Source organism: Saimiri boliviensis, chromosome 1, assembly GCF_048565385.1.
Source record: "Saimiri boliviensis isolate mSaiBol1 chromosome 1, mSaiBol1.pri, whole genome shotgun sequence".
NCBI lineage: Eukaryota > Metazoa > Chordata > Mammalia > Primates > Cebidae > Saimiri > Saimiri boliviensis.
The window spans coordinates 114,331,467-114,355,424 of NC_133449.1; the positions used below are offsets into that span (position 1 = coordinate 114,331,467).

Below are 23,958 nucleotides of genomic sequence, written 5' to 3' on the forward strand. Positions count from 1 at the left end.
TCGCCTTGGAAACTTGCGACGCTCCCTGGCTTCTGGCCCGGCTGGCGCGCGGAGGACCTCGGGCTCCGCTCCCCGCCAGAGCCGCCAAGGTCCCCTCGGCAAATTCCCAAGCCCGAGGAGAAGCGGGCAGGGCAGGTCCGGGCGCACGGAACCAGGTGGGGGGCGAGAGGGCTGGCCGGAGGTGCCCCCCGCGGGGTCCCGCAGCCTCGGCGCCCAGCGCCTGGGGCCCGGCTCCCGAGAGCGAGCGCAACTCCGGAGCCTTTGTCTGGCTCAGCGCTCCGGCCGCCCGGTCCCGCGGCGCCCCCTGCGCGCCCAGCTCCCTCTGTCCATGCCCGAGGCCGGGCGCTGCCCGGAGCGCGCGCCTCCTGCTAGGGGACTATGCTCGCCGCCGCGCCCGACCGGGCCCGGGTCCCCAGGCAGTCCCGGGAGGAGGCGCAGGGAGTCGACCCAAGAGAGCGAGCGACCGAGCGAGCAAGCCAAGGAGCGGGCGCCCGACGTCCCCGGCGAGTTCGGCGCGGCTCCGAGCGCTCCCAGCCCTCCTCCCCGCGCGCCGCGGCCGCCGCGCTCTTAAAGGGCCAGTGCGCTCCCAGAGCGCAGACCCGGGGCGAGGGTGGGGGGCCGGGGACGGTGTCCCACCCCGAGGCTTCTCAAGAGCAGGTGCGGGCGGCGGAGGCCCAGCAGGTGGGTCGCCCCGTTTACTCTTCCCAGACGGCGGGAAACCTCTCCAGCCCACCCCGGGTCACTCCCAACCCAGCATCTGGGGCAGGGGAGGCGGGGGTGACCGCCAACTCAACCCCCCGCGGAGGGAGGAAGCGGAGAAGGCGTGGTCTCCCTGCTTGGGAGGAATGAAGACTCCTCCTTCTCCTACCTGGTAGTTAGGGGGATACTGAGGCCGAGGGGGACGGGAAGGAGGTCTTAGGGGAGGGACCAGAGTCCAGTTTTAGGCTTAAAAAAAATCTATATATGGAAATTTGTCAGCCTAAAACCCTTTTCAAAAGCCCTGGGGTGTCTCTGGCCCTTGAGTAACTTTCCTCAGTAGCAAAGTGAGGGTTTTGTGCGCGTCTAGGGCGCGTTGCGGCGGACAAGGGGCAGGTTTAGCAGGGACACGGTTCAAGTTCCGGGTCCGCCCCTTAGCTGCAGCTCGCACGTGGGCAAATTAATCTCTCGAGCCTCCATGTTCTTATCGGGAACAGGGGGCAAAGAGTTGGGGTTAGGGCGAGGTAAGGCTTCCGGTTCCTGGCCTGGCGCAATAGGTGCCCAAGCTCTTTGGCCACTGGCTGGTGCGAGTGAAGTGCGACAGTATCGCCCGACGCGGCGCGGGGCGGGTGGACACACCTCCCTGCAAAGCCTAACGAGCTGGCTTTCATTCTATTACGGAAGCAGCTTGAGGTCGCGGCGGGGTGGATGCAGGAGGTCAGAGCTAGGAGGCCCGGGTCGAAGGTCTGCCGAGACCCGGGGGCCAGGCCAAGGGCAGGCCTGGCGCGGCAGACTGGCCGGAGGGGTCAGTGGGTGAGGGCGGCTGGCAGGAGGGCGGAGACCGCATTCCTTATCTTCAGACCCGGAAATGGAAGGTGTCCTTACCTGAGGGCGGTTTTCTCTAGAGCAGGCCCTCCGGGTATCCCAGTCAGCCTCACCTTCCGGAAATTGGAAATCAGGAGACCTGGCGGAGAGCCTTAGAGAGGGCGCGTTTTGAACCCTCCTACCAGGCGAAGGTGGAGAGGCTACGGGGATGTCCTTGAGGAAAGGAAGTCAGAGTTTGGAGAAAGGATCCTGGCAATTTCATCATTTCCACGGACTCACTTCTCTGTGGGATCCCTCATCTGGGAAGTGGGTTTCTAAATTCTCCACTTTGAAATTTGCTTTTGGGAAATGTTCAGTGGTCTTCAGACACGGACAACAGGGTTGTCCTTGTTTAACAGACCACATTGCACTCTTTAATGAAATTTAGTACGGATCAGCCAATTAAAAAAAGTTGGAGGCTAGGTGAAGTGGCTCAAGCCTGTAATCCGAGCACTTTGGGAGGCCGAAGCAGGAGGACTGTTTTAGCCCAGTAGTTCAAGACCAGCCTGGGCAAGATGGCAAGACCCCATCTCTACAAAGAATACAAAAATTAGCCAAGCGTGGTGGTGCACACCCGTAGGCCCAGCTACTTGGGAGGCTGAGGTGGGAGGATCACTTGAGTCCAGGAGGTTGAGACTGCAATGAGCTATGATCATGCCACTGCCCTTCAGCCCAGCGGACAGAGCCTGTCCTAAAAAAAAAAAAAAAATAGTTGGGGTTTATGGGGCGAGCTATTGGTAAGAGGAGCCCAGGAATGAATGGAGCAACATTCTTAGAGGCCTGGGTCAGTGAAGTCTGATGATTGTTTTTTCACTGTTGGAGGTTCCTCTCTTGGGGTCCAATCCTGCCTTAAGGAAATGACATCCCCTGTGACCAGATCTTGAAGCTCCCAGTAATTGGTTCTGGCTCCTATAGGTACTTTGGGAATCCAAGGTGGATTTGCACCTACATCCAACACAAGATGGCTGGGTTTCTACCAGGTCTGGCCAGCACCCCAAGCCCAAAAGGACCAGTCAATGGGACCGAGATGTGTGAACTCCAGCCCTTCCATCAAGTAGCTTTAAACCGTATCCACATTTTGCCATTATCTTTCATCTCTACCCTGACACCCCCGCCCACCACCACACACCTTTTTTTCTTGGAGTCTTTTGAATGAAAGCCCAGACATGGTGTTTCAGAGCAGTTTCATTTACAGGTCCCAAAGTGGTGTGAGGGGTTGTAAAAAGCTCTGGATCAGAAGCTAGATCCCTGGGTTTCTGCCTCAGCTCTAATTTACTGGGCAATCCCAGCAAGTTATTCCCCTCTTTGGGTTTGTTTCCTCATTTGCAAAAGGAGAGTTCTGAGGTCTTAGGGGAGGTCTCCTGTTCAGTGAAGGAAGGTTGCCGTGGGCTGGAACTAGGCCCAGGACACCCCCTCCTCCAGCTGCCCCCTCCAGGGGCCCCTCAGGCGACGCACCCACCCAACGCACCATCAAAGGTGAAGCAGGCCTTGGGACTCTTGGTGCCAAGACAAGGAATAAACAAACAAGCTAAGGTAATTTCCCTCTCCCCTGGAAACAAAGCTGGGGTGGTCTAGAGAGGCACTGGAGAGTGCCAGGTGGAAATCGGCCAAACAGGCGTGAGATGATCATTTCCCTGCCCTGCGGGGAACATCTGAGGACACCCAGGCCAGATGTGTTGATTCTGTACTCTTCCCCAGTGCAATAAAATCCCCATCAAGAGCATTTCTTTGGGCCGGCCTGCCTTGGGGGGACTGCAGCCTGCTCTGGTCTTCCCTCTGTCTCTGGAGTTGTCTCCCCGGTTTCTCCTCTTATGGAGAATCTCCTCTTATGGAAGAGCCCCAGCTGCTTCTGCACTGTCAGCGGGAGCGCTCGCTCCACGCGCTCGCTCTGCTCCAGAGGCACACTCAATGTCTGGGTGCCCGCCAAGTTCCTGCCGCCAGCCGCCTCCTCAGGCCCAGCCTGCCCACCCATCCCCCTCAGCGAGTCTCCTACTTCCTTCCTCCATTGCCACCTTTCATTCTCCATTGAAGACTGGTTATTGATCTTGGCCCATTTCTCAAAGTTGCTGCACTCAGATTCCATCCTCAGGACAGATGGACTCCCCAGCCACATCCTCCCCCAGGGGAATGGCCCAGTCCCTCTTCCTGGGCTTGTTGATGGAGGCCCTACCTCACACCTGCCTCTCCTCCCAACACAAGCCAGTGTCCAAGTTTGTGGAAGTGCCGTGTTGAGGATGGGGATTCTTCAGTGCTCCCTGCCTGCTCACACCCCTCTCCCCCAGCACCGAGAGGGCAGACCTAGTCTGCTTCACCAAGCGCCCAGTTCAGGGCCTGGCACAGGACAGGTGTCAGTTAAGTGCAGGCTGCACAGCTAGAATCGCCATGTTGCTTGCAAGCCAGAAAGTATGCCTGGCATCCTCCTCCTCTCCAGAAAAGCCAACCTACTGATGGGTCAGAGTCAGCACATCAGTATGGTGGAGAGCAGGAACGAGGCACAGAATGTGCCTGGGTCTTTCAGTGCAGTGTCTGGGAGGCTGCCCCGGGAAAGGCAGGGTTGCAGGGGCCACAGTGGGAGCCAGGGCAGTAGCCCCGTTTCCCTCAAGCCCTGTGAGCCCACCCAGATGCCAGGCCTGACGACGAGGCAGTGTGTAGGGCTGGATCAGGGCCGCCCCAGCATAGGACCCGAGGTTAGGGCCGAGTATGGCCCTTCCTTGTGGTTTCTCATGTAAGTAGTCACTGGACCTGTTCTGGTAACAGCACACTAGTCATTCCCACCCTGTTTATCTTTCAGGGGGCCACTGGAAGACATGAGAAGGTTCCGGGAAGCACTCAGTGTCACAGCAGAAGGCCTCAGTGTCTGCCTATGCCGGTGAGGGATGCGGGTGGTGACCTCTGCCACACGCCTAACTACCCAGGCTAGATGTGCCATGTGAGAACTCTGTGTGTAGACCTGGCAGGCTGGGTGACCCCTCCCTACCCTCATTTTACCAAAGCGTCATTAATGTCTCTCAAGGCCACCTTGGAAGTCACAGCAGAGACTTCCAAGAGTCCCTCTAAACTGTGAGACACAGCTGGACAGGGTAGGAGAAGAAGAAAGTCATCTTTTCACTGGGTTAAATACAAGTAGTCCAAAAAGATCCAAAATAAAAAATGCAATTTTTATTTGTTCAACATAATTTAAAACTATAACATAAGAAGATTTCTGCATCCATCACCAGAAATACAGAAGACACCTGGAGAGGACTGACTGTTCCTTTGCCAGGGGGAAGGTTTGATGGAAAAACCTGCCTCCACGTTGCCCCTCAGAATGCCTGCAGCTGCAGCAGGTGGGAAGCAGCAGCAGGAGGAGAACCCGGGCTGTGAAAGGCTCCTCTGCCTCTCTGGGAAAGCTGCTGGGGAAGCCAGAGGTCACAGTGCATTGGAGGCCTGGCTTTCAGCCACTGGCCAGGCCAAAATGAAACATCTGCTCGTCTTCCAGGCACCTTGCTGGGGGCAAGTGGAAGAAAGGAGTGGAGAAAACTGAAGCTGGACCACAAATTATCACCCCGTACCTTGGCCCTGAAGTGGCCCCTGCTGGCACAGAAGCAGGGTGGGAGTAAAAGTAAATTAATAAAAGCGACACCATTCAAAGAGAGAGGCTGACAGACCCACTGAAGCACCCCATGTCCTGGCTTGACCAGGAATAAGTCAGGGCATGATGATTTAAAAAACTCTGATCTGAGGCTAATGGCATCGAAATACAAATTGGTGAAGCGGGGGAAGTGGGAGAGGGAGTGAAGGGCTGTTTGTTAGAGGGACTACAGTGGTGATTCTGGCGAGTGTGGGTGGGCTCGCCAGTGACCCCAATATTTTCTTTGCAAAACAATCAGAGTAAGAATTAGGATGCCCAGGCTGCCCTCTACTGGCAGTTACTGGAAAGGGCCACAGCACAGCAGCACCCAACCAGCAACCCACAACAGCCAAGTGGTGAGAGAGAGGAGAGGGGGAGAAAGAGAGAGGAGAAAGAAGATAGACGAGAGAGAGGGAAATGATCAGCACTCAGGGAGGATGAAGAGGGGCTACACCTCCTGCCAGGCTGAAAGCATGGCTGGGGCCTCCTAGTGGGAGGCTAGAAGCATCTCCATCGATTATAGCACCTCCATCGGGGTTCCTCCGTCTCAGCCTGGCCTGCAGAGGGGCTTGGAGGAGGAAGACCTCTGGTGCTCACTTCAAAGGCATCGAGAAGAACTTGTTCCCAGACTTGCAGCGGACTTGCTCAGTATGCATGCGCAGCAGCACCTCAGCATCTTCAAACCCATCCACAATTGCCTTAAAACAGCAGCCAGGGAGGACAGTCACATTAAAGGGCATCTGGGACCCAGAGGTTTGCACTGCAAACAAAACCAGCTCACCCAACTTCAGAGGCTGGGCGAGGCTGAGGCTGCAGGCTCCAGGCTCTGCATTGGTTATCTTGTCTGACCACTTCTATAATCTCTGAGGTTGGTCTTATCATCCCAACTGGACAGATGAGGACACAGATCCTCAGAGCCCTGGATTACGGAAACCAATAAAACCAGGCCTGGGACCCAGATCTGCTGGAGCCCAAACTCGAGCTCTGTCACCTCCAGCCACATCAGGCCAAGAGCAAGGCAGCTTCTTAATCAGAGACCACAGCTGCATCCAGCCTGCACATGTTTGGTTTGGCTTGCAAAATGTTTTGTAAACATCCAAATTAGTTGCTGACATTTGGAAACTGACAGATTCCATGTAAAAATCTAGGTTTCTGGCTTCTCTTATAAAGCAGAAGTGCTAGCAACTCTAGGCCTGCCTTCCTGCACGGCCACACTCCCTATGGCCTCCCCGACCAGAGGTGGAGTATCAGCCACCGCTCACCACTTCATGCAAACTCCTCCTAGGGTGCAGATGGGAAAGTGAGATCTTTCAGCTACTTATCAAAATTTGATAGACTCTGGGGGCTGGATGTTCCTTATACCTGGCACATTTTACTGATTTCCAATGCCAGGCCCAAGCCTCTGACCTCTGGGCAAGTAGCTAGGACTTCAGGGGAAGCCTGCAACCTCTTCGCAGATCAGTGTTTCTAGGGCAGTGCTTCTCAAAATTCCCTAGAGATCTGGTTAAAATGTAATTCTGATTTCTTATGCTTGGCGTGGGACCAGAGATCTACATTGCTAATAAGCTTCAGGTGATGAAGCTGCCAGTCCAGGGGCACACCTTGAGTCACAAGGGAAGGTGTTGGGGTCTCCTGCCATGTCATTTGTTTCCCAGGGATTCAGGTTTGGGTGCCTCATCCTCCCCACTCCAGCATCTGTCCCGTCATTTCTGGAGTTCAGCATCCTCTGTGCTCCTGCCCTGGGAATTCACCTGTAGTTCCTGCAGGCACTGCCCCTCCAGCTGGAGACGTGCATCACCCACACACCAGGCCAGGCTGAGGTGGAAAGAAGGGTCCTGGAGAGGGAAATGAGAGGCAGGAGGTCACCCGGATGCCTTGGCAGGCCCTGCCATCACAGCAGGTCTGTGACAGAGCTGTCATGACGTCCCTGCTGGATCCCTGTCCTGCCCAGTGGGAGACAAGATTCTCAATGTTGGTCCCAAGCACCCTCCACAGACAGACAAAATAGCCCAGGACTGTCCCATGGACTGAATCGTGCCCCTTCCCCCAAATTCATGTAGCCCTCACCCCTAATATGATAATATGTAAAGTGGGGCCTTTGAGGGGTAATTAGGGTTAGATGATGTCATGAGGGTAGGACCCTCATGATGTGATTAGTGCCCTGTAACCACAGAGAGCTTGGCACTGGTCTCTCTTCCAGCCCCACTCCTGCCCCACCATGTGAGGACATGGCTAGAAGGCAGCCATCTATAAGCCAGGAAGAACCCTCACCAGAAACCAACCACACTTGGCCAGGCATGGCGGCTCACGCCTGTAATCCTGGCACTTTGGAAGGCCAAGGCAGGCGGATCACCTGAGGTCAGGAGTTTGAGACCAGCCTGGCCAACATGGTGAAACCCTGTCTCTACTAAAAATATAAAAATTAGCTAGGCATAGTGTCATGCACCTGTAGTCCCAGGACTCAGGAGGCTGAGGTAGGAGAATCACTTGAACATGTGAGGCGGAGGTTGCAGTGAGCCGAGATCGCACCACTGCACTCCAGCCTAGGTGGAGACAGAGCAAGACTCCATCTCAAAAAAAAAAGAAAAAGAAAAAGAAAAAGAAAGACGCCAACTATGCTGTCACCTTGATCTTGGACTTCTAGCCTCCAGAACTGTGCAAAAATAAATTTCTGTTATTTAGGCCACTCAATCGATGGTATTTTGTTATGACAGCCTGAGCTAAGACACTTCTATTCGCAGAGGCTTTCCTTGAAGTGTCATAGAGAGTCATTACATCTGTGACATGAAAGAAAATCCAGGCTCTGACTCTGTTCTGATCTAGGACGTTCCAGTATACACCATACTTTTCAGATGACATGAGCAAAACCCCCAAAGTCCCAAGTTTTGAAGAAACAATACTTGTCTCCATTCAAATTCATACTTATTCACCTCAGCACAGGTTAAAAACATCTATCAAATAAAACTAATGGCCCGAGGCTGGGCGCGGTGGCTCAAGCCTGTAATCCCAGCACTTTGGGAGGCCGAGGCGGGTGGATCACGAGGTCGAGAGATCGAGACCATCCTGGTCAACATGGTGAAACCCCGTCTCTACTAAAAATACTAAAAATTAGCTGGGCATGGTGGCGTGTGCCTGTAATCCCAGCTACTCAGGAGGCTGAGGCAGGAGAATTGCCTGAACCCAGGAGGCGGAGGTTGTGGTGAGCCGAGATCGCGCCATTGCACTCCAGCCTGGGTAACAAGAGCAAAACTCCGTCTCAAAAAACAAAAACAAAAACTAATGGCCCTTTAAAACCCCGATAGTCGACTCAGAGTCCAAGTGCCCTTGGAGGGCCTGGGCAAGGCGCAGGAAGGTGTGTGAAGCTACAGATCTTCGAGTGTCAATTTGACCAAAAAATATTAGCGACATCTACTTTAAAAATGTGAAAACACTGCCATTAGCTGGCTATTTTGTCCATTAGTTGATGTAAATTCTTCATTATATTGATGCTCTTTTTGATAATTTTTTTAGAAGGGCTGATACTGTTTGTTCCTTTCATATGTGTAGTGGTTCTTTCAAAAGCTCTTGTAAAGCAGGCCTGGTGGTGATGAAATCTCTGAGTGCTTGCTTATTCACAAAAAACTTTATTTTTCCTTCACATGTGAAGCTTAGTTTGGCTGGATGTGAAATTCTGGGTTGAAAGTTCTTTTCTTTAAGGATGTTGAATATTGGCCCCCACTCTCTTCGAGAGCTAATGGCAGTATTAAACTCACATATATTATTATTAATTCTAAATTTAAATTGACTAAATCCCCCAATCCAAAGACAGGCAACTTGAATAAAAAACTAAAACCCATCAGTATGCTGCATCCAGATCCATCTCACATTCGAGGATACACAAAGACTCCAAACAAGGGATGGAGAAAGATTTACCAACCAAACAGAGAGCTAAAATAAATAAATAAAAAGCAGAAGTTACAATTAAGCAACAAAGATCAAAAGAAGCAAAGAAGGACATTATATAATGATAAAAGGATCAATGCAACAACAAGAAGAGCTAAAGATCCTAAATATATACGCACCCAATACAGGAATACGCAGACATACAAGACTTATAAAGAGACTTAGACTCCCACATAATAATAGTGGGAGACTTCAACATTAATATTAGACAGATCAATGAGACAGAAAATTAACAACGATATTCAGGACTTGAACTCAGATCTGGAACAAGTAAATGTAATTAACATTTATAGAACTCTGCACTTTAAATATACAAAATATACACTCTTATCAGTACCACATCATATCAACTTAGAAGTTTAAAAGAAATCTTGGTTGGCTCCTTGTTTGCTATTTTCTTCCCTCATTTTCTTTCATGTCTCCATTATTAAGGACAATTATAGGCATACCCATATTTAGACTGCATTCTAGCCCGGGCAATAAAGCAATACCCCTATCCTCTCTCCTTCTTCCTCTTTCTCTTTCTTCCTCTTCTTTATTCTTTAAAAAAAAAAAAAAAAAGTGAAAACAAGCCAGGCGCGGTGGCTCACGCCTGTAATCCCAGCACTTTGGGAGGCCGAGGCGGGTGGATCACGAGGTCGAGAGATCGAGACCATCCTGGTCAACATGGTGAAACCCCATCTCTACTAAAAATACTAAAAATTAGCTGGGCATGGTGGCGCGTGCCTGTAATCCCAGCTACTCAGGAGGCTGAGGCAGGAGAATTGCCTGAACCCAGGAAGCGGAGGTTGCGGTGAGCCGATATCGCGCCATTGCACTCCAGCCTGGGTAACAAGAGCAAAACTCCGTCTCAGGAAAAAAAAAAATGTGAAAACAACATGGGTACATTATGAAGCAGAAGGTACAGATCTCAGGCATATTGAAGACATAAAGCAAGATTTCTAAGAAATGTTGGACTTTGGGTGGGCTGCATCCGACTACCCCTCAAAGCCCTGGCCTCCTAGGGTGTGCGTCCTCTGAAGGCTGGCATTTTTAGCACCCAGATGGGAGCGAGGTTCTGAAGGGTCTTTGGCTAAAGATGGTTTTATTCTCGTTAGAGATGGGTCAATGGAGAAGCAGCAGCCCCATTCATTACCTGGTAGAAAGTGGAAAGGTCGAATTCCTCCATGACTCTGTCCACCTCTGAAACCAGGTCTAGGAACTGGGCATGCCCTGAAGTGACCTCGAGCCCAATAAAGGTCCTGGGGAGAGGAAGACAACACAAGCATGAGATGCAGCCTCTGAGAACACCTGCCTTCTGTGCAGCTGAGGAGGTGCCAGGCAGAAGGCCAGCCAAGAGGCCTGGGCCCTGGGCCTCACCCCGTCTCGCTGGTACGCTGGTTCTCCTGTTCTATGAACCAACTCTCTCAGTTCTCAGATTTCTCTGACTGTAAACCTTCCTTTCCCAGTTCTACACACATCTCTCCTCCCTCCCCTGCATCTAATAACCCTTACAGGAATGCCTTCACCCACCACTGCCAAGTCACAAACCCAGAAGCTTCTGCACCCCATTCCCCATTCTCCATCACTGTTCCAATTGCAAACAACTCCTGTCCTCAAAGAGATCTCTTCTCAAGGACTTTGCTCTCTGGCATCTGCTACCCCTCCCATAAGCACTCAGACTCACTCTCATCTTTAGAAACTCTCCCCTGAAGCCACGTCTTCAGCAGTCCCCATCCCATTCTCAGTAAAACTTCTCAAAAGGATGATTTGTCCACCATCGCTATCTCTTTCTCACCTCCCACCTTCAACGCACTTTGCTGGAAGGGCTCTTGTCAAAGTTGCCAACAACCTGCATGTTACCAAATCCAAGGGACACTTCACTGCCCGCCTCTTACTCGCTCAGCAGTATCTCACACAGCGGACTTCCCTCCTTGAAACCCTGTTCTCTCTTGGCTCCCAAGACACCACCTGCTGCACAGTCCTGGTTTAATCTTACTTCCTGCCTCCCAGCTCAGTGTCCTCTACCACCCTCTCTCCTCTCCAGCCTCTCTGTGGTGAAGGAGAGACGGAGCTCTGCAGTTCTCACTGGCTGTTCTCTATCTGCTCTCTCCAGGAGGCTGATCTCACCCAGCCCCGCTTTCTCATACAGGCCAACACTGCCTACATTTCTATCTCCAGCTGGTTCCTGTCCTGAACACCCAGTTGTGTCTGTGACATTTCCACCTAGGAGTCTGACAGGCAACAAAACCTAACAGGTAGAAACAAACAGGTACAAAGCAGAACTTTTGATTTTTATCCCACCAGTGTCTATCACAGAAAATGGGGCCAGCTGTTCCAGCCTCAAACCCAGGAATCGATGTTCGCTTTCTTCCTTCACATAAACCCAACCCATTGGTAATTCGGCCGCTTCTGCCTCCAGTGTCTCTCCAACTTGTCCACCTCTTGGTCTTGCATGGCCACCACCCTAATCTAGGCCACGGTGGTCCCTCACCTGACAATGACACCTGGCTCCTTTCTGGTCTCCCTGCTTCCACCCTTGCTCCCTTCTATCTTGTCCTGAGACTCCACAGTCACAGACACACCATCTAGCCAGACTGCCATCCCCAGGTACAAATCAGATCATACCTCTCCTCTGTTCAAATCCCTCCAATGGCTTCCATGATACTGAAAATTCAGACTCCTTACTTGACCTTGCAGACCCTGCATGGGCTAACCCTGCCCATCTCATCTCCTACCCTTCTCCTGCGTGCTCTCTGGGTTCCGCCTCACTGGCTTCCTAAACACGCTGAACTCTTCCCTGCTTCGGAGTTACTTAGTTTGCTATGTCCTCCACTTGAAGCCCTTGGAACAGCTCTTCCCAAGGCTGGCTTCTCATCTTCAGGTCACCATCAAATGCCATCTCCCTGGCCACTTCCCTGGTGCCCTCCTGGACTACCCCCTCCTGACCACTGTATCACACCAGAGTTATTAACAAACACTCTCATTACTTATTATCTCTCTCCCCTCCAAATATGAGACTGAAAAGAGCAGGGGCTGTGTCTGCCTCTTCACTGCTGAATCCTTAGCATACGGTGAATGCCTGGCACAAGTGGGTGCTTAACGAACTTGTGCACCATGGACTAAATGAAGGAGTAAATGAGGCCTCTTTCAAAAGTGCTCAGAGAAAGTGGCCCAGTGAGTGGATCAGACAGGAAGGCTCGCTTTGAAGCTGGGTTAATAATTTCTTCCAATGTTCATCTAACACTTTGGTACTTTTAACTTTTCTAAGGCCTTGGGGCTCATTTGAGCCTCACAGCTGCCCAACAATGGATGTTGGGAGGCGTGTACTGGTGTGAAAGGGGAGGTGTGTGCCAGTGTGAAAACGAAGGTCACAGAGATGAAGACACCGGCCAAATGCCACAACTGGGATGGAGCTGGGCAGGAACAGGTTTCTCACTTTCACAGGTTTTCACTAAACCAAAATGCTTCTCTCAGTCTCTATGCACCACCCCCGACATGGCTTCCCCAGTTGTTATTTTTCCAGACAGTGTCTCACTCTGTTGCCCAGGCTGCAGTACAGTGTACAATCTTGGCCCACTTTAACCTTGACCTCTAGGGCTCAAGCGATCCTCCCATCTCAGCCTCCCAAGTAGCTAGAACGATAGGCACACAACACCATGCTCAGCTAATTTTTATATTTTTCATAGAGACAGAGTTTGGCCATGTTGCCCAGGCTGGTCTGGAACTCCTGAGCTCAATCTATCCACCTGCCTCAGCCTCCCAAAATGCTGGAATTACAGGCCTGTGCTACTGTGCCTGGCCTCCCCCCATTATTTTTCTTAATGAAAAGTTCAGATTTGGGGATAGCTGCCTTTGTAGTCAGAGTTGGTTAAAAGCAAACAAGAAAGGGGGCAAACAAGTCCAGAGGCAAAGCCCTCGATTTTTGCACCAAAGAATCTTCCTCTAATGGTGACTAGGGGTTGGGAGGACCCACCTGGTTTTCTCTTGATTGGTGTAAATCTTTACCTGGTTGGCAGTAAAGAAGAATCTGAAATTTAGAAGACCATATTTCAGAAAAAAGGCAGAAAAAAGTAGCTTACGTTAAAAAAAAAAATCAGCCCTTTGACAATATAGTGAACTCATTTTGCACTTAATATTATCACCCATTATGCAGGTGGTATCCTGAACCCTAAAATATTAGAGCTGGACAAGACCTTGAAATCACCCAGTCCATGAAACACACAGCATCATCCAGGTGCTAGTAAAAATTTTACTTCGTTAATAGCCGTTCATCTTGATAAACAATTTGAGACTATCTCAACTTTACTGATGGGAACTGAGAAAGCCTTATTGATCAAGTAGGTGATAATAAACCACTTAAAGGCCGATTCATTTCTTGCAGTTTTTTTTTAAAAATAGACAACTCCAATTTCATCTAAGCAATCATGAGACCATTTCCTTGTGTGTTAGCGCTGAGCTCAAGCCTCTGCACACATCCGCTTCTTGAATCCTCACACAACTCTGTGAGCAGGCCTACGATTATGCCCATCTTACAGACAAAGAAACAGAGGCATGGTGAAGGTGAATCTGGTGAGCCAGAATTTGAACCTCAGTCTGCCTGTTTCCAGGGTCCTTGCTGTCACCTGTGACCCTTTGGTGAGGGGAAGTTGGTCTCTGTTGCTGTGAAAACGAGACAGATGCCCCCACCGACCCACCCACGCCTCAGATCAATAACATAGGAAGTCAGGCTCAGCCAGGTAGGTGCTTTGACTTGGACAGGTTCTGCCTGTTGTTCTCTGAGATGCTAACAATCTCACCGTGGAAGGTCCCATCACAGAAACAGATCATTTTACAGGCCCCAGGCCAAGGGTCTCATCCCCATCTGAGGGAACATAATATACCAGCATGCTGGGTAGAGCCTCACAATCTGTCCAAGGGCAAAAGTCAGCCAGCCAACTCCTCTGGGGAAAATGTAAGGGATCACAGAACCACCAGGAGCTGGGATAAGCGCAGCTTTTAGGAATAGTTCTGCAAGGTGTCTGACAAACATCCTGGAGTGGACACTGGATGTCTGTGCCCAACCAGCACCCCTTCTCCTGGTCATCTCGTGGTGCAGGATGGCTCTCCTTCCCTACTCCAGAGGCAGGCTGCCCAGGCCTGGCCAAGCAGAGCTTAGCATCTCCTCAGTCACAGCAACAGAGTCAGAGGTCACCTTCGCCTCAACCAAATGATTGAACTCGAAGAGACCATAGGTGGCCTGGCTTCGCTCGTGACACAGAGAAGTGACAGATCCTTTCCTCAGAGGGAACCAGCCCAGGGGTCCAGGTGCTGTTTTCTAGTCTCCCAGTGGGCAAGGGAACCAGCCACATATACATCCCATGAAGTCCATCCTGCGATGGACTTTGGGCAGTTTTCAGAGGTCCCAGCAAGAAACTCGTGACCAGTGAAGGAACCACTGTATGCAGGGGAGCCCAGGCCGTGGCTTCCCTGCAAGGGCACAGTTCACGCCGTCTTCCTGGCGCAGGTGCAGCGTGCCAGTCATCAGCACTGACACAGCCGCACTCCTCTTTCATCCAGGGAAGAGCTTCCGCAGGATAAGGGAAGCACTCTGTGTGGAAGGAGGAAGGGCCTGTTAACTCTTTACTCCCAAAGAAAGAGCACAGGAGGCAGGTCAGACCAGTCAGTCATTCCTGTGACTTGTGCTGAAGCCAGTCAGAGAGGAGGACTGTCTTCCCAGGCTGGTACACCATCAGCCCGGAGATGCGGTAGCTTCCTTTGTCACTGCCATCTGACACCTTCTTGTCACCCTGGTCCACTCATGCATGAGCCAGTACTACCTCTGAATCTTTTAGTTATACCAGCCTATGAATTTCTCTTTGGTTTAAGCCACTTTGGGTTGGGTGTCTGGCACCTGTGGTTAAAAGAGCCCTGATAATATATATACAGCTCAATAAGTTTGATAGTGACCATCCAAAGAGGGAGAGCACTGGACTAGGTTGAGAGATGAGTTTCAGCCCTGATTCCCTGGCTGAGTGACTAGACTGGGACAAATCCCATCCTCCTCTGGGTCTCAGAAGGGCTTCAACTAACTGAGCAGTTTCCCAGTTGGGCAGTGACATCCTATGGAATTTCTGGGCCTGTGGCCCCCCGACCTGTGGGAGTGCGGCTTTGGCTAGAAGATTTCTGTTTATTTCCATCTTACCCAGCCACACACCAGGCTTTTGTGCAACACCTCATTTGAAGAAAGGCTCTGCTGATAAAGGCAGAGTCAGAAAACCACCAGCTGGGCGGCTTCTTAGGCTCTTTCTAGTACCAGGAGCAGAGGATCCAGAAAGATATTCTTTGAGCTCCCTCATCACTGCTCCATGACTCAGCAAGCATCTATTTGATGTCTACAGTGAGCAGAGCACCTGGAAACAAGCTGCGGGGTGATTCAGAGAGAAGCCACAGAGGAATGTGAGCTCCAGGAGGGAAGATGGACACAGGAATGACTGCGTATGAGGGGAGTGAAATGACCACCAGGGTAAACAACCACAGGACCGAATGAGCTGTGGATGGAGGGATTCTGCAGGAGATGCCAACTGGGAGAGCCTCAGTAAAAGAGCAGGGTTTTGATCAAATTTGAGGAAAAATAGTTATGAAATAATGCAATAGGTAAGGGGAAAAAAAGCTCCAGGCTGGCAGACAAAACCAGAAGTGGGGTCTGGTTCTATACGTTCACCAAAGTGGTGTGCTGAGGGCACCCATGATCTCCTTTCACCCTCACAAACTGCCAGTGAGGTAGCTTACCACCACTATGACCTGTTTGCCCTATCATTGTGAAATGGTAACATATGTGTTGGTCTCAGCCTCTAGTTTCTGACATAGAGATCCTAAAACCTGGGTCATTTCCTAAGCAGTGGGGGTGCCAGGAGCATCTTTTCATCTATTGTTTGGTCTGTGACCCTTGGCTCCTGACACAGAGCTCCTAATCCTCTGGAATTTCCTGGGTGACAGGGGTGTCTTTTGTTCCAACAGGCAACTCTTGGTGGGCTCCTGGATGGGGGCTGATCACAGAAAGAGCAAGGCATGATTAGAAGCTGGGGACTTTCAGCTCCATCTCCCATCCTCCTGAGATGGGAGGGAAGCTAGAGACTGCGTTAACAATCAATCACGCCTGCACGATGAAGCCTCCAGAAAAATTCAGAACTGCAGAGTTTGAGGAGCTTCCCTTGGTGAAAAAGAACGCATCCATGTGCTGGGTGGGGGGTGCACCCCCGACACAGGGTCAGAAGCTCCCATGCTGGGGACCCTTCCAGACCTCGCCTAACTGTCTCCATCTGGCTATTCATGTGTATCCTTTAATATATCCTTTGTAATAAACTGGCAACCTAGTAAGTGGATGGTTTTCCTGAATTCTGTGAGCTGTTCTAGCAAATGACAAAATCTGAGGAGGAGTCCATAGAACCTCTGATTTGTAGTGAAATGAGACGAATACTGTGGGTTACCTGAGAACTCAACAATGCAGATGGTGTCTGACATAGAGAGCCGTCTTGTGGGACTGAGCCCCTAGCCTACGAAGTCTGCCCTAACCCTGGGTTATTAGTGTCAGAACTGAGTTAAATTGTAGGACACTCAGTGGGTGTCTGGAGAGTTGGATAATTTGCTGGTGTGGAAAAAAACCCTGCACATCTGGTCACAGAAGTGCTGGAAATACTGAGCGAGAGTTTACAGAGCAACAGCTGGCTTTTCCTACAGAGCAGATAAGGCATCAGGAGTGTCAAGAGCTGCCACGGCATGCCCAAGGTCACGGAGGATGAGAAGTACAGCAGGCAGCCCCAGGAGAGGGGCCGTGTTCTATCTTTAGGTCTGGCCTGCTTGCTGGGGTAATGCCTGTAATAGCTCAGGAGAGGAGAAGCTGTGGAGGAGAGGGAACGGAGAGGCAGAGGGAAACACTCACCTCTGGAAGGAGGCCATGCGGGCTTTCAGAGCTTGCACAAAGGGGAGGATCCAGTGGTGGCGCAGAACCACGCTCTGGGACAGGCTGAGGTGGAACGCCTCCATCCTTACCAGCCGGGGGACGTATGTCTGGGCATGTGGCAGCAACACATCAAGCAGATCCAGGAACTCCTCCTTGGCTTCATCTGGAAGAGAAGGTGGGTCTTTCTCTCAGCCAAAGTGCCATGGTTGAATGAAGAAGCCCAGAAGGCAGAGGGAGGTCCTTATTACTCTGGGTTTGGGAATAAAATTACTTGGACAGCAGCCTATGTCTATGTCTTCTCATAGCATTTTAATAGGTATTTCTGGGAAGTCCCAGCTAGAGCAATCAGACAAGTGAAAGAAACAAAAGGAATTCAAATTGGAAAGCAAGAAGTCAAATTATTCTTGCTTTAGGATGATATGATCTATATTTGTCTTTTGTTTTTTTTTTTTGAGACAGGGTCTTACTTTGCTGCCCAGGCTGGAGTGCAGTGCCTCAATCTCAGCTCCCTGCAACCTCTGCTTCCTGGGTTCAAGCGATTCTCCTGCCTCAGCCTCCTGAGTAGCTGGGACTACAAGGATGTGCTACTACATCTGGCTAATTTGCATATTTTTAGTAGAGATGGGGTTTTACCATATTGGCCAGGCTGGTCTTGAACTCCTGACCTCGAGTGATCTGCCCACCTTGGCCTCCCAAAGTGCTGGGATTACCGGCATGAGCTACTGTGCCCGGCCTGATCTTATATTTGGAAAAGCCTAAAGCCGCCATCAAAAAGCTATTCGAAATAAATTTAGTAAAGTTGCAGGATACAAAATCAGCATACAAATCAGTAGCATATCTACATGCCAACAATGAACAATCTGAAAAAGAAATCAAGAAAGCAATCCTGATTACAACAGCTACAAATAAAATAAAATAAAATACCTAGGAATAAACTTAACAAGAAGTGAAAGAGCTCTACAATGGAAACTATAAAATACTGACACAAGAAATTGAAGAGGGCACAAAAAAATGAGATGATATTCCATGTTAATGGATTGGAAGAATCAACAGTGTTAAAATGTCTATAATACCTAAAGCAATCTACACATTCAATACAATCTATCAAAATATCAGTGACATTCTTCACAGAAATAGAAAAAAAAAATCCTAAAATTTATATGAAACACAAAAGATCCAGAATAGTCAAAGTCATCCTGAGCAAGAAGAACAAAACTGGAGGAATCATATTACTTCAAATTATACTACAGAGCTACAGTAACCAAAACAGCATGGTATCGGCCTAAAAACAGACATGCAGACCAATGGAACAGAATACAGAACCCAGAAATAAATCCATACATCTACTGTGAACTCATTTTCGACAAAGGTGCCAAGAACACACACTGGGAAGAGATAGTCTCCTCAATAAAAGGTGCTGGGAAAACCAGATATCCACAAGCAAAAGAATGAAACTAGGCCCCTATCTCTTGCCTATACAAAAATCAAATCAAAATGGATTAAAGACTTAAATCTAAGACCTCAGACTATGAAATTACTACACACTGGGGAAATGCTCCAGGACATTGGTCTGGGCAAAGATTTCTTAATTTCCGGCAAGCACAGGCTACCAAAGCAAAAATGTACAAATGGGATATCCTATCAAGTTAAAAAGCTTCTGTACAGCAAAAGAAACGATCAACAAAGTGAAGAGACAACCCACAGAATGGGAGAAAATATTTGCCAACTATGCATAGAATAACCAGAATATATAAGGAGCTCAAACAACTATAGGAAAAAAATCCAATAATCCAATTTAAAAATGGGTAAAAGATCTGAATCGGTATTTCTCAAAAGAAGACATACAAATGGCAAACAGGCATATGGGAAGCTGTTCAACATCACTGACCATCAGAGGCAAGCGAATTAAAACTGTAACAAGCTATCAACTCACCCCAGTGTAAATGGATTTTATCCAAGACAGGCAGTAACAAACGCTGGTGAAGATGTAGAGAAAGGGGAACTGTCATACACTGTTGGTGGGAATGTCAATTAGTACAGCCACTATAGAGAACAGTATGGAGGTTCCTCAAAAAAATAAAATAGAACTACCATAGGACCCAGCAATCGCACTGCTGGGTTTGTACCCTAGAGAACAGAAATCAGTATCTTGAATAGATATCTGTACTCCTGTGTTTATTGTGGCACTATTCACAATAGCCAGGATTTGGAATTAACCTGAGTTGTCCATCAACAAACAATGGATAAAAGAAAATGTGGCACATATACGCAAAGGAGTACTATTCAGCCACAAAAAAGAATGAGATCCAGTCATTTGCAGCAACATGGATGGGAACTAGAGGACATGATGTTACATGAAATAAGCCAGGTACAGAAGGACAAACTTTCCATGTTCTCACTCATTTGTGGAAGCTAAAAATTAAAACAATTGAACACATGGAGATAGTAGGATTATTACCGGAGGCTGGTAAGGGTAGTGGGGGTGGGGGCAGGTAGGGTAAAGAATGAAGATAGTTGATGGGTAAAAAAAATATAGTTAAATATGCCACGCGTGGTGGCTCACGCCTGTAATCGCAGCACTTTGGGAGGCCGAGGTGGGCTAATCACCTGAGCTCGGGAGTTCGAGACCAGCCTGACCAACATGGAGAAGCCCCGTCTCTACTAAAAATACAAAATTAGCAGGGCATGATGGCACATGCCTGTAATCTTAGCTACTCGGAAGGCTGAGGCAGGAAAGTCGCTTGAACTCGGCGGAGGTTGCGGTGAGCCAAGATTGCACCATGGCATTCCAGCCTGGGCAACAAGAGCGAGACTGTCTCAAAAAAAGTTAAATACAATGAATAAGATCTAGTATTTGATTGTACAACAGGTGACTATGCTCAACAATCATCTGCTGTACATTTTAGAATAAGGGAGTACAACTGAAATGTTCATAACACAAAGAAATGATGAATGTTTGAGGTAATGGTACCCCATTTACCCTGATGGGGTACACTGCATGCCTGTATCAAAATAGCTCATGTACTCCATAAATATATACACCTACAATGTATCCAAAAAATTAAAAATAAAAAAAATTAAAGTTTTGTGATTTTTTTCTTTAAAAACTAGGCGTTTCTGGTTACAGAAGTAACACATGCTCCTGAAAGTCTGTCATCTAAAGCAATGGTCTCCAAACTACTGTGATCACACAGCCCATTAGTAAAACAAGTTTGCATGTATACGCTAATGAACATATATTTATAAATTACAAGTGTGTGCTATTCTGTAAAATTATGTGTTATAAAATATGCACTCTCAAAAACAGAAATCTAAAAAGAATGAGATAAAAAGAAACATATTAGGCTGGGCACGGTGGCTCACACCTGTAATCTAGCACTTTGGGAGGCTGAAGCGGGCAGATCACGAGGTCAGGAGATCGAGACCATCCTGGCTAATATGGTGAAACCCCGTCTCGACTAAAAATACAAAAAAATTAGGCCAGGTGTGGTGGCACATGCCTGTAGTTTTAGCTACTCAGGAGGCTGAGGCAGGAGAATCACTTGAACTCAGGAGGCAGAGGTTGCAGTGAGCTGAGATTGCACCAATGGACTTCAGCCCGGGCGACAGAGCAAGATTCTGTCTCAAAAAAAAAAAAAAAAAAAGAAAAAAAGAAATACATTTAAAAGTTCTAATAATTTTCTCCCACACGCTAAACTGTAGTATTATCTTGACCTCTCCCCCAGTGGGCATATGCCCCACTTTCAACACCAACTTCCTTAGAGATGAAGACAGTTAAACTTTGGTGCCTATTTCTACTGCTTTTTCTTAGTGTATATACTAATGTTATTTGTTAAAAAAAAAAAAAAAAAAAGAAGAGAGAGTATACCATTTAAACGCTTCTGCAACTAATTTCTACATATAACATTACATGTTGGACATCTTTCCCCTCAGTATAGAGAGGCCAGGTTCATTATTATCACTCCATAGCAATCTATTAATCAGAATAGATTCACATTTCTTTAATCAGTCTATTGATAGATGGCTAGCATGATTCCAATTTTTCACAAAGAACACCACAATAACCACCCTTGTATGTTCGCGTTACTTTTTTTTTTTTTTTTTTTTTTACCAAATATGTGACTGCAGCTGCATGATTAACAGAGTCTTCTATACCCCGTATCCTACTCAATTTGCCCAAATCCCCTGGTGGATAGGCACATAGAGAATCATCTCATTCTCCTTGTGCAGATGGGGAAATGGAGGTTTCAAGAACGTACCTGACTTAACACAAAATCTAAACTTACTCTGTCTACTGTGCTAACTTGACATAGATGATCCGATTTAATATTCATGAAAGTCCTAGAAGACTAGTATTACTACTCTTCCCCATTTTATCTATTTATTTTATTTTATTTGAGATGGGGTCTCACTCTGTCACCCAGGCTGGAGTACAGTGGAGTGATCTTGGCACACCACAATCTCTACCTTCCAGGCTCAAGCCATCCTCCCACCTCAGCCTCTCAAGTAGTGGGGACCATAGGTGTGTGCCACCATGCCTGGCTAATTTTTTAGTATTTTTGGTAGAGACAGGGTTTCGCCACATTGCCCAGGCTGGTTTGAAATGTGTGGGCTCAAGCGATCTGCCTGCCTCCACCACCCAAAGCGCTGGGATTACAGGTGTGAGCCACTTGGCCTAGCCAGAACTACCCCCATTTTCTATATGAAGAAACTGAGGCTCTGAGAAGTCTAATATCTTATAAAGGGCACCCAGAGTAGTGGGCAGTGGCATGAAGTCTGGCTTTGAAGCTTGGGCATTTTCTGCCTGCCACCTGCTCATCAGGGCTAGGGTGGGATTTCAACCTTGCACACCCAGTATACCCAGGGCCCTCTCAGAAATAAAGTGCCTACTGTACCCTGGCAATACCTTGACATCCTGCTCCAGATTCTCTTTTGGTCACCTCCTCATGAGCAGGGAGAATATTATATCCGGAGTTAACATATATTTCAGGCTATGAATTCAAAACCGAGATGACAGAAAAATCCCTAATTCTTGAAACCTGCTCTTTCTCTACTAAGTCAGTGACTTTCCCACCACCAGTGCTAGGTTTTTGGTTTCTTCCTTTTAGCTGGGGCCAGATTCTGCCCTTCAACAGGCATCTATGGATCTATGGGTCTTGGCCACTTGCCTTTCACACCTCACTCACATGGTATATAGACGTGGGTGGCCCAGTTGCCCCGCTCATGGGGGAAGGTGCGCACCCGTCCCCCATGTTTGGCGCTGTCATCTTCAGGCCCCTCCTCGGTGCCGGGGAACATGTTTAGCACACTGTCAGGTACTGGAAACCTCTGCCTGGGAAGGGGGGTCTGGCCACTGCAAAAGGAAAAAAAGACCAATGAGCACATTTATCCTGTTAGTACTGTCTACTTTTGTACATACCACAAAAGTTGTAGCCCCTTATATATGGTGGCTCTGAGTGTGTTCCCAGCCCCGTGCTGGAAGCAGCTTCTAGAGAGCCAAAATTGTTTCTCCAGTATGTCTCACTGGGGTCTCCAACTCTGAGGGACAGACCTTAGCAGGGCACGAGGTCCCCTTGGGAACAACGGGGCATGCAGCAATGTGGCTCAGGAGTCACATTCCGAAGCTGGACAGGCTGTAGCTGAAGTAGCACTTTCTACCTCTGTGATCTTGGGCAGGCCATGTCCCCTTTCCGGGCCTTAAATGCCTCGTCTGAAAGTATATGTCTACCTGATAGAGCAGTTGTGAGATCAACTGAGCTACTGCTTGTAAAGCACTCAGCAAAGATAAGGCCTAGCACTTAAGAACCTAAGCCCCAGGAAGTAAGAGAGGCCAATGGCTTTGTTCACCGCTGAATTCCCAGACCCCAGACTGGCACGGAGTGGGAGGGAGCTTGGTGAATATTTACTGGATGAATGAAAAAGCTCTCCGTACACTTTCCCAAGTACTATTGTCGCAAATGTATTCACATCAGGAAACAGACCTGATTTGATGGTACAGAGATGTGTGCCGGACGATGGAGTGGGCCAGCGCGGAGGCTGTACCCGAAGTCATGTGGTCTGGCTTCCCAACTTGGCCCTAGCCAGGTGGGGCCGCTATGGGGCTTTGTCTGGCGGTATCTTCTGGATCGTCCTTTCTCCCTTCGTCCCCCTTTCCTTCCCCGGAGCCGCCCCACACCATCCCTCCCCACTCCACCCCCAGACGCTAGGGTCCGGTCTGGGTCTAGGACGAACGCGCGAGCCCTCCAGAGCGACTTCTTCATTCCTCACCTATGGTGGCTCCCATCCCCCGGCCTGCTCCGCGTCCCGTCCTCGGACTCATCCTCCGAGCCGCTGCTGCTGTAGCCCACCAGGGGCGCCGCGGTCATGGGGCCTCATCCGAGATCACCGAGCGAGTCCTCCAGCAACCTCACCCGGCACCCGGAGTTCCGCTGTGCCGGAAGCGCCCTCCTGGGGGCGGGGCCTGGACTGGCACCGCCTCGGGGCGGGGCCAGGCGGGGCCGGCAGGGGCGGGACCCGGCAGGACTGCAGCGGAGACTCAGCCCACCGACTCCACGCTGCCTGCAGGCTGCGCACGCGGCGCTGGCCATCTGCCCCTCTGCCCCCTTCCGGCAACCCCCAGCTTTCATGTACCCATTTCACAGATCACTCAGGGCCCTCACCTTTCTTCCCGCTGCTCTGTCTGCAGCCACCCGGGACCAGACCTCCCAGACACGACGGTCCCGGGTCAGCGCACTAGACCCAGCGGAGACCCCTGCCTGCCCCGAGCCCATCCAGGATCAGAGGTGGTGGAGCGCCCTCCTCAAACCGGCCCAAAGTCCAAGCCCCTAGAAGCCCAGCTGAGGAGTTAGGGGCAGGTCAATTGTGGAAGACCAGAGGGTCTAGAAGGCCCCTCCTCTCCCGCTCAGAGCCGGGCCGAGGGCTGCCC

The 23,958-nt window shown here is 49.7% G+C and overlaps 1 protein-coding gene across 2 annotated transcripts; it reads right to left on the reverse strand.

Annotated features, from left to right (window-relative positions):
* Positions 1–4,704: 4,704 nt before the first annotated feature.
* On the reverse strand, positions 4,705–23,944 carry USB1 (U6 snRNA biogenesis phosphodiesterase 1). 2 transcript variants are annotated; one of them, XM_003943499.4, is made up of 7 exons: positions 23,301–23,944; positions 22,220–22,386; positions 17,013–17,196; positions 13,068–13,121; positions 10,248–10,353; positions 6,922–7,005; positions 4,705–5,868 (listed from the first exon to the last, which is right to left on the reverse strand). In XM_003943499.4, exons 1-7 carry the CDS (start codon positions 23,396–23,398, stop codon positions 5,764–5,766), a joined length of 798 nt encoding a protein of 265 aa, XP_003943548.1. In that variant the 5' UTR covers positions 23,399–23,944; the 3' UTR covers positions 4,705–5,763. The 2 variants fall into 2 exon arrangements, with proteins under 2 accessions (XP_003943548.1, XP_010329669.1); XM_010331367.3 differs by lacking the exon at positions 10,248–10,353 and having other exon boundaries at positions 23,301–23,943.
* Positions 23,945–23,958: the final 14 nt, after the last annotated feature.

What these genes read in the sequence shown, in the direction of transcription:
- USB1 (XM_003943499.4), bottom strand. Translation starts at nt 23,398, where the DNA reads ATGACCGCGGCGCCCCTGGTGGGCTACAGCAGCAGCGGCTCGGAGGAT. An exon ending in ACCAATCAAGAGAAAACCAG is followed by an intron (nt 10,354 to 13,067) that starts GTGGGTCCTCCC and finishes TCCTCTCCCCAG; the next exon opens with GACCTTTATTGGGCTCGAGG. An exon ending in ACCTTTCCACTTTCTACCAG is followed by an intron (nt 7,006 to 10,247) that starts GTAATGAATGGG and finishes TTCCCTCTCCAG; the next exon opens with GACCCTTCTTTCCACCTCAG.